Source organism: Crocodylus porosus, unplaced genomic scaffold (assembly GCF_001723895.1).
Source record: "Crocodylus porosus isolate Cpor-Errol unplaced genomic scaffold, CroPor_comp1, whole genome shotgun sequence".
Taxonomy (NCBI): domain Eukaryota; kingdom Metazoa; phylum Chordata; order Crocodylia; family Crocodylidae; genus Crocodylus; species Crocodylus porosus.
This window is the reverse complement of record NW_017728947.1, coordinates 111,603,917-111,614,124: the sequence shown is the minus strand read 5'-3', so window position 1 is coordinate 111,614,124 and position 10,208 is coordinate 111,603,917. Positions and strand designations below refer to the sequence as shown.

At 45.4% G+C, this 10,208-nt stretch overlaps 1 protein-coding gene across 1 annotated transcript in view; it reads left to right on the top strand.

The window, feature by feature from the left end:
- SOS2 (SOS Ras/Rho guanine nucleotide exchange factor 2) overlaps positions 1–10,208 on the top strand; it is a 70,959-nt gene that overhangs the window by 5,175 nt on the left and 55,576 nt on the right. The window contains exon 3 of the mRNA XM_019551172.1: positions 5,604–5,609. Within this exon, the coding sequence (XP_019406717.1) occupies positions 5,604–5,609 (6 nt within the window). The remainder of the gene's footprint in view (positions 1–5,603; positions 5,610–10,208) is intronic.

Genomic DNA, 10,208 nt, shown 5'->3' with positions numbered 1-10,208 from the left:
TGTGTGTGTGTATAATAAATCTATATCAATAAGTCTATATCTATAGATGGATATGGCTATATAGATATTATAAATAGCATATATTCGTGACTAGAAAAATGTACTAAGCTATACCAGTCAGTGAAAATCAGTTTTACTTGAGGAAAAGAACTGAAAAATACAAGAGCAACATCTGATCAAAACAGAATATCTAAGTCATAATTACAGTTACTGTTATTTAAATCAGTTCATGCCAAATGCACTCAATCTGGAAAAAAATGACCTCCGTCTGAGAGATCTTAATCAAAGCTCATTGGTTTTCAACTATGCTTCTACTCTTTTAAAAACCTCTTCCTCTCACCTGTTGTTATTGAGAAAACCTCCAGAAATAGGTAATGACTGTTGCATAATGGAACTGATTATGCAAACACAGGAGAAAAATCGAAACTATTTTTTTCAGTTATTATAAGTAATGCTTAAGATGATAAGTAAAGCACCTTGTGGTGTGTTCTTTCTTCATTTGCCAGGGTCCCTTAACGTTTGGGTTGTTGTTGTTTTTTAAACATGTCCCCTTCAATCAAGAACTAAATTTGATGACAAAAGAACGATAGTGGCGCTTTAAGCACACACACAAGTAGTCGTGTCAGTGATCCTGTGTAGTTCCAAATGTGTTCTATGGTATTGGTGAGGGGAAGCTGTCAAATTAAGAAAGATCACTTCCAAAATGAGCATCCCAGTACTATAACCAGATTGCTCCTTGCAGATCCCCATGCTTGCAGTGCATCTTGTTCCTGATTATAATAAACCTGTTATTAGGATGAAAGTACTGAGGGGAGATTTTCCAATTGCTTTGGTGCAATACCTGTTACCCTTTTGAATTGGAGTTTGAAAAGGAGCTGACATGAGCTAGCACTCATATTTCTATTGTTGTTTGGAGTACCTGACTCAAAGGCCCTCTGAAAAATCACAGCTTTAACACACGTTGGCTCGTGTCATGCATTCTGCAGAGCTGTAATTGAAACCCTGCATTGATACTAAAGCTCTTCAGTATTATCAGGAATCTATTTCTAGTCTGATTACACACACAGTTTCATAACTATAGTATTTAGCTGTGAAGGAATAACAGGATTATTGGAGGAAATGATGTGCAGGTAGGCAAGCGTGTTGGAGTGTTTGATAAAAATGGTCTTTGTGTCATTTAAACTTCTGTGGAAATGTCCATCACCTGTGGAAATGGACTCATTCATTGACTAATTATGAAAATATAAATTGCAGTTACATGCATAAAGGATTTATGCTCTTCTCTTTGCTAATGAGCTCTTTTCAGTTGAGCCTCAAGTTTTTTCTAGGTACCGCTGTTTTGGTCTTTTGCCTTTACCCTTAAGTGTCAACTGTTCACTCCCCCATTTCAGCAGCAGTAAACGTGTTGGCATAATTGCTGTGTAATACAAATGTGCATTGCATTTTCTAAACCAACCCTGCTATCACTCTGGATTACTCATTAGGTTTCTAGGACATGCTTAAATGCTATTCTTAGCAAATGTTGTTTGGTCCCTTTTAACAGAATAAATGGTAGTTCCAAAGAAATATTTGAAGATCACATTTGACTGTTACTCTGTGTTATAAAGCACATTGGGGACAGAGAAATAACATATTCTGGAAGCTTTCTGGTTTTAAGGATGCACTGCTAAGGGGCTTGACTGTGAAAAGGGCAAGCGGGGGGGTGCAGATATCGCCTTGTTCGCATCATTGACAGCCCTATGTGGCTGTCCTGCTCGTTGCAGGATCAGGGGCTGAAATTTGACTTATTTTATGCATTTGACGGCACTACAGTGAATGGCATCCCACTGGGAAGCTCTAAAATGAGAACTCCCTGTGCACCATGTAGTTTTCAATGTTGTGATGTTTTTGAAAAGGTCAAAGTTGACTTGTTTAAAGCTCTGAAACCTTTGACACTGTGGTTTTGCTGCACGTGGGTAAATTGGTGTTCTTGCTGTGAATAAACTCCTAGATTCGGTGGCCTTATCCGCACAAGCGTGGACGTTTTGTTTTCTGAGGGACAAAAAGCAGTGCTACACCTTGTGCCGCTGCTACCTGTCCCTGGGGAACACCTGTGCTACGCACCCTCTGGCATGTGGCAGGGTTACCCCAGGTGGGTTTGGGAGGGTAGGGGAGACTGACCCCAGCAGCCTTCCCTGGGTCCTAGAGGCCTTGGGGAGCTGCAGCTGCAGGAGTCCTGCCTCTCAGAGCCTGGCTGGCAGCTGGAATCTGGCTCCAGCTGGACAGGCTCCAGTTTTGGGTGGTGTGCGCTGCCCATGTGTGTGCCGCCCCACTTTTTTTTCATGTGGGTTTTTTGACCTCAGGATTTCCTGGGGTCAACCCCCCCTCCCCACCCCACCCAACACTGCTACTTTGCAGTGAGGTATGTGCGTGCAGTGCCACATGCTGAACAGCCGTGCTCGTCTGGACACAGCCAGCGTGGTGATAATCAGAAGAAGGAAAGCAATGAGGATACTTGAAATTGCTTACAAAATGAGCATGTTTAAAAGGAAAGTCTCAGGTTTCAGCTGCTACATCGTGACATGTTGCGCACCCGCAATCAAAGTGTGAAATCTGTAGTTGGAAGTGGAGAGACGAACACCAAGTACTTGTGTACTTGGTTAGCATCAAAGTCCCCTTAAAATCATTATGTAACACTTCAGTATGTCATCTTCCCCAGGCTGTTGTTGTGCAGAGTTTTCTTCTTTACTATTTGGGATGTAAACAGCCTTTTTGTATTAGAAAACATTTACTAGTGAAATCCAGTGGGTTGGTGGTCTCTGTTAAGGTTGTTTCTTTTCTTCTCTTCATTGTGTTATTCATGGCTGTTGTGCCTTAAATTAATAATAGATTAATTTGACTAGTAGCTCACAGTGGCAAATAACTTGATAATGAAAGCATTCTCTTTTGTGTGGTTACTTTCTCATGTCATCAGCCATTGGAACGCAACTCGGACTGTATTTGGATTTGAGGCATTTAAAAATGATAGGAAGAAATTAATTTGACTTGGCAGCATGTGTATGAGAAACACTTCCTTTTTATGTTGCTGAATAAAATAAGCTGCGCCGGCCTGGTTTTGTTCAACATTTTCATCGGTGACCTGGAAATGGGAGTGCATAGTGAAATCTTCAAGTTTACTCATTCCGGGTAGTGGACTTCCAAGCTGACAGAGAGGAACTGCAGAAAGATCTTGCCAAATGAAATGAGCAGGCAAAAAATAGCAGATGAACTTCAGTCTTGACAAGTGCTTGGTAATGCACAAGGGGAGGTGGGGAATAACCCTGATTACACATATACAATGCTGGCAACTACTGTTACAACTCAGGAAAAGAGATCACAAAGTCATTGTAGACAGTTCTCTGAAGACATCAGCTCAGTATGCAGCAGCGACCAAAAAAAGTTAATAAAATGTTGGGCATCATTAAGAAGGGATTTGAAACAAAATGGAAAACATCATCATGCCACTAGACAAATCTGTGGTGTGCCCACATCTTGAATATTATATGCAGTTCTGGTCTCCACATCATCACAGAAGATGTAGTAGAATTAGAAAAGGTACAGAGATGGGCAACCAAGATGAGCAGGGGTATAAAACAGCTGGCATTCCAGGGAAGTCTAAAAAGGCTAGGACTCTTCCATATGGAGAGGAGGAGGACGGATGTGATAGAGGTTTCTCAAATCATGAAGGATGGAGACCAAGTGAGCAGAATACTAGGACTAGGGGCACCCACTGAAATTAGCAGGAGACAACTTTAAAATGAACAAGAGAATATTTTGTTATGCCGAGTGTAGTTAACTAGTGAAACTTTTTATTGCCACGGGAGGTGGTGGAGGCAGATAGCTTAGCCAGGTTCAAAAGTGGAGCTAGATGGGTTCATGGGTGATGGCTCCATTAATAGATGTTGGACAGAACAGTCAGGGGTGTATCCTCCGGCACCTCTAAACAGATAGGTGCCAGGGAAGGTCTGACAGGGATTGATCACTCTGTATGAACCCTGTTTATACATTCTCCCTCTAAAGCAGGGGTCAGCAGTGTTTTTGGCTGAAGCCAAAAACATCCCAACTTCAACTTATAAGATGTTGGCGTGCCAGGGGCAGACAGTGGGGGAACCATGAGGGGCCCAGTCCTTGTTGCAGCAGTGCAGCCACGTCCCTTTCCCTGTCGTCTGTCTGGAGGCACGTATTCGCCCACCACCAGCAGCAAGTCATGCCAGGGCTCCGCAGACCTTGGTGCAGCTGTTTGCAACCTCTCCACTGCCTGCTACGAGCAGCCCAGGCTCCATGGTGGGTGGCTGGGGCTTGTGCAGAGCCCAGGCCAGCTGTGGCAGTGTCTAGGAGGCTGCAAGGTACTGCACAAAGGTCTCTGGAGCCCCTTCCCAACTCGTTGCTGACAGTGAGTACATGCTTGCCTCCGGGTGGACAGTGGTGGAGGAGCTAAGATTACGCTGGGCTAGCCCCTTCCTCATCCTGTGCCCCAAGGTGTGCATGCAGCCGCCACTGGCCCTGGAGCCCTGGCCACTTATAGCAGGTGGCAGGCAGGCTGGAAACAGCTGCACCAAGATTCAGAGCCCCAGCTGGGCTGTATGGCCAGCGATGGATGCATTGGTGCCTTGGGGCACATAGCGGAGAAGGGTCTGGGGCAGCACAACTCAGGGCTCTGGCTCCTGGTGCACCGGTTGTAGTCTCCCAGTTGCCTGCTGCAGCTGGCCTGGGCTCTAGACAGGTGCCTGTTGCCTGCAATGGAGCCTGGGCTGCTCACAGCACGGCTTGCGCCCTCCTCGCCACCTGGGCTGAGCAGCTTGGGCTCCACGGCCAGCAGCAGCTACCCAGAGCCAGGGCTGGTTGTAGCATGCCGAGCAAAATGACTTCACATGCCATACTCTGGCATGTGTGCTGGGGGTTGCTGACCCCTGCTCTAAAGCATCTGTTCCTGCCACTGTCAAAGATGGGTGCTTACTTCTTGGGGTTGGTGAGCATAGGTCCACCAGGAAACTATAAACCTCCCTTAATCTAAGCATAGAGTAACAGATTTCTTGCAACAACAAAAGAAAGTGGATGGCAGGGAGAGTCAAAGGCCAATGATGAGGGTTGTGAGGCAGGACAATGATCTGAGAACACCAGCCAGCACCCACAGCCCCTCAAAGGTGTTCAAAGAGCCTGCGGACGGTGCCTGGGAAAACTGTCCAGAGACGTACCGAGTGGCAGGAAAACAGCCCCATAGTTGCCCACGTTCCCCCTGGCCTAGTAGATAGCAAGTTTGACCAGGAGGTCTTGGGAGTCGGGGCCGTCGATGTGGGGGTGCAGGGAGAAGTGCATGCAAACCCGACGAGGAGGGTCCTGAGGAGGTAGTAGAAGGGCTGCAGTCTGGCACGCTTAAGATAGCCATCTGCCAAAATCTCCCACCGACCACAAAAAAGGCAGGTTTTGGGGGAATCGATGAAGTGCACCAGATATGTACCCTGCAGACAACCTCTGTGTAGGAATGACTGGTTTAGATGGGACATGGGATTGGCTTGGATTACAGGCTGCTGCACAGGGGGCTCTCATGAAGCTCTCCCACCACTTGGTGGTAGGTGAGAGGTAAGGGCAAGGTGATGGGTGGCGTGGAGCACAGATATGTTGAGTTGGCTGCATGGAAGTAGACCAGTTGTATCTCCCCCGGCCTGCTGAGGTGGCATGGCATGAACTGTTGTGAAGTCTCTCGAGGTCGGAGTCCCACTGTCAGAGACGCGATACTGGGCTAGATGGATCGTTGGTCTGACCCAGTATGGCACTTGTTCTTATGTAAGCTAATGTGAATGCTAATTTCTGTAGAAGGCTGTCCGGTTAAATTTGTAGGGCCATAGTTATTGGCAGTAAAGTGAAAATGCTTCCATGCTTGACTCTCCTCTGATTTCTTTGCCACCTCAGTTTCCTCCCCACCAATATTTCCTTTGCTCCAGTCATGGTCCTTTTGTCAGTCTTGCACACTGCATGGTCCACCTCGCTAAGCCCAACTGTTTTCAACCCATATCTGGTTTTCTTGCTACTGCAGCGTGGAGCAGCTTTGGGAAAAGTCTCCTGTGATCACACCAGGTTCAGCCACGTTGGTTCCATTCTTTCCTCCCTGGTTCTGCCACTTTTCTTGCCAAAGCAGCTCTGCTTCTTCAGCCTCTTTGAACCTGTTTGACAGCCTCTTGCTTACTGCAATACTGGATGTGTACAAAGCAGAACCCCGAGACCTGTCCTCCTCTCGGCATAGGATTTGCCTGACTTGATAGCAGAATTGGTCCACCTTTTCCTACAATCTCACTTCTCCCTATTGAGATCTCTCCAGATCTCAGTTTCTGGTGCGCTCTCCTACACCTGCTTCTCCATTCCAGAGACTCCACTCCTTACCTTTGCTGACTTTCATTGTTCTCTTGAATCCTTCACATCCCTCTGTCTCCTCGTACTGTAAGGACCACCCTCCCCCACTTCCTTAAAACACGGTTCTTTTCTTTGTTCTGCTATGTACATACTAGCTACCAACCTAATTCCCTTTACCTCTAGTTCAGGTGAGCAGTTTGCTGCCATTGCCTTCAGTTGCTTCCTCCTAACTGGCCTCTACCTTCTTTCCTCTTATGAACACTGCTCTTGCCAGCATTGGGAATGACAGCCTCATTCTTGATGAACCTTATGGCCTCTACTTTGTATCCCAAGAGCTGTTGACACTGTTGATCACCATCTTACTTTCCAAGCACATCACTTCCTCTTAAGGTGGATTTGATTTAAATCAAATCAATTTGAATCATGATTTAAATCGCTGCTCAGGAAGCCTCAATTTAATCATTGTTTGCTACAAAAACTGCATTATTGTTTGAAGTGCTTTATTCATTTAACTTCTTGAAACTTCACACTTCAGAGAGAGGTATGGGCTTGACTGTGTGTACACAAATTTGCAGAGGGACAAGAGGGCTGATGGGTGAGTAATGAGGTCTGTTATCTCTCATCTCCATATAGTGCTAGCAAGGATGTTATCTCTGGAGGCACAAATGCAGTTTGAGAACTGAAACCAAGCATCACAGAGATGCTTAATGGGATCGTCTAGACAGAGCACTGAGTCCCATTGAGTAGAGCGGTTTTCTTTAATCTTTACTAATCTGTAGAGGAGCCTGTGGGAACCCCGTAAGATTGGGCCCCTAATATAGTCCATGGCATGTTATGACCTATTTATAAAACTTTTCTAATAAGGTTACGTGGATATGTCATCTCAAATAGTATATAATTAGAAGTTATAATCCCTATTCCATAATTATATATTTGAGCTCTAACAGATCTTAAAGTGAAACTATATTTATATAGTTTTTTTTAAAAGCATCTTAAAAATATGATTAAATCAAAAACTCTGATTTAAATTTATGAAATATATATTTTTATTGTTGGTTTTAACCTACCCTGCTTCCAAGCTTCCTTTTAGTTGGCTATAAAAAATGACCAGTCTCCTTGTAAATTGGGCAGTGAGTATTTTTGCTACTCACTGAATAGAAGCCTGTAACCTGGTGGTGCCTGGCTTTCTGCCAAAGTATATAAATTTAGACTGCTGTGTGATCCATTTAAGATGGGTTGGGATCGAACATTTCCTAGGTTTAATTTTGTTCATTGATCGTTTTTTTTCTTAGAAAGATATTGTATGAAAAATAAAACCCATCCTGAAAAGCCAGAAGGAATCTGTTTTAGAGCTGCTTCATCCTGTCTTTTTAACATTTTGATCTTGGGGAAGTTGAGAACCCCTTTCCTTGGCAGCGATATCTTTTTCTACTTGAACATAGTTGCATGGAAATATTGACAAGTGTTGGCAAGAGTGTAACCAACCAAAGCTATTAAATATTTAACTTTAATGTTCTAATTACTTTGCTCCCAAATTTATAAGGAGTATCCCTTAAGTGTAGTACTTGGCATTTAAAGCAGCACTAAAAGATGCTACTTTTCTAGAGTGAATAATTCTTGTGATACGAGCAAAATTAGTTTGTAAATTATGATTAATCACTATGGCAAAAGCTGCATACGTAGATTTGTGTCTGGATTAGTAAATTTTTATGACAGTCCTGAAAATGTAACAGGCATGTTATTAATGTGTGTGAATCTGGTAGGTTTGTGAGCTCTTTTATTTGCATTAAGAGGCTTTGTGGTATATTTTCTTTTCTTGTTTTCTCAGAGTACATCTTGTAATGTGAAAAATATTAGGGAACATAAAATATTGACTTTAGTTTATCAATCTAGGTTAAAAATAGAAGTTATTTTGAATTCTTTGTTATATTTGATAGGTTTTTTTATTAGATTTTTTTTTTCAGAGGCAATACTTTTCTCTCCAAAATCAGGACTATAGAGTTTTTCCTAAACTCAGACCCAACTAGCTTGGGGTATGGACTTCCACTTACTTAGTTTGTCCCTAACCTTGATGCCATTGCTTTCCCCCGTGGCACAAACACACCTGATCTTTTCAGAGGTGGCTGCTCCAAGTGTCCAGTGAAGTAATACCAAAATCTCACCAAAAAGGAATTTTGAAGCTTGGCTGTGCCTAGGCAGCTGCATATTTCCTTGTATACTTGTTGTCCTGGCATGATGCTGTGTTGTACCTATGAGGCAGGATAAGGGGAAGTTGTCTAACTCTGCCTTCGTTCTTTTGGCAAGCTCCTCCTCCGAGGAATTCTTTGCCAGATCTCCCGGTTACTTGTACAGCAGCCAGGGGTGTTACCTGCAGCCTACACCCATCAGAAAGAGACATCTAAGTGAAACAGCCATGCAACTCGCTCAGACCTTCAAGTGATACGTTCTTGGCAAAGTGTTAGCAGGGAGGGAAAAAGGGGTTTCCTGGGTAGTTCTGGAAAAGAAAAGCTTGTCCTTTAGCCCCAAGAAATGAATTTATACTTAAGGCATACCTGTTCTGTCCTCCCTTCTCTTGGTACCAAAGCAGGAAAGAGTAGCCCTGTTCCAGGCAGTCGACCACCCAGTGGTGCTAATCTCAGCCACCCTGCTGCATGCCACCCAGGGGTGTGCTCAGACTTTTCCAGGCCCAGGGAAAAGGATGAGATCTTCTTATTCACTCGTACTGTCTGCTGAGCATTTTGTTTCTGGTCCCAGCTCATTTAAATCAGACTTTCAGCTCTCTCCTGTTCAAGTGCTTTAAACCCTTGAGGGCAGCAAGAGTAAGTTAAAGCAAATCTAGCCCCTTGCTGTCTATTGTGGGCCACCCCCTGCCAGTTATAAATGTCACCCTCCAGGCATTCTAGTACAGGGATCTGCAGCACTTTTGGCCAGACCACCAAAAAGCCCCCAACCTTGACCTGTGCCTTGTCTTGGGGCGCCAGAGGCAGACTGCAGGGGTGCTGCAAGGGGCCCAATCCTTGTTGGTGGCAGCAGGAACACATACTCTCCAAGGTGTGCATGTAGCTGCCACTGCCACAGAGCCAGTACTGGGGCTCTGGTGGCTGCCTGCTGCAGCTGCCCAGAACCTGGACCAGCTGTGGCAGATAGCCAGGACGCTGCAGACAGCTGCCAGGCTCCGTGGCAGTGGCGGCAGCTGCATGCGTGCCTTGGGGGTGCATGGCCAGGAAGGGGTCTGACATGGCACAAGCCCAGTGTCTCTCCCACCATCCTCCCTGAGGCACGTGTGCTGCCACCATCACCACCACCCAGCCCAGTGCAGCTGTCTGCAACCTCCTGGCTAGGTGCCACAGCTGGCCTGGGCTCTGGGCAGCTGATGCCTTCCGCTCACAGCAGGGCTTGCAGCCTCCCTGCTGCTTGCTGCAACTACCTTGGGCTCCATGACAGCTGCCCACAGCCCAGGCTGGCTGTGGCATCTTGAGCAAAATGGCCTCATTTGTCGTGCTCTAGCACACGTGCTGGGGGTTGCTGACCCCTGCTCTAATCTTCCTTTTGGACTGAAGTCCCTGAAGGAACTGGTATCAGTTCTTGCTCCAGTCTTTTCTGCTCCTTTTAGCCAGGACTAATCTTGTCTTGAACAGGAAGTTGGACTAGATAACCTTGACTTTAGCAAGGCTTTTGATAGTCTACCACAGCATTCTTGCAAGCAAGATAAGGAAGTATGGGTTGGATGAATGGACTGTAAGGTGGATAGAAAGCTGGCTGGGTCATCTGGTTCCGTGGGTAATGATTAATGGCTTGATGTCTAGATGGCAGCCAGTACCAAGTGGAGTGGCCCAGGGCCC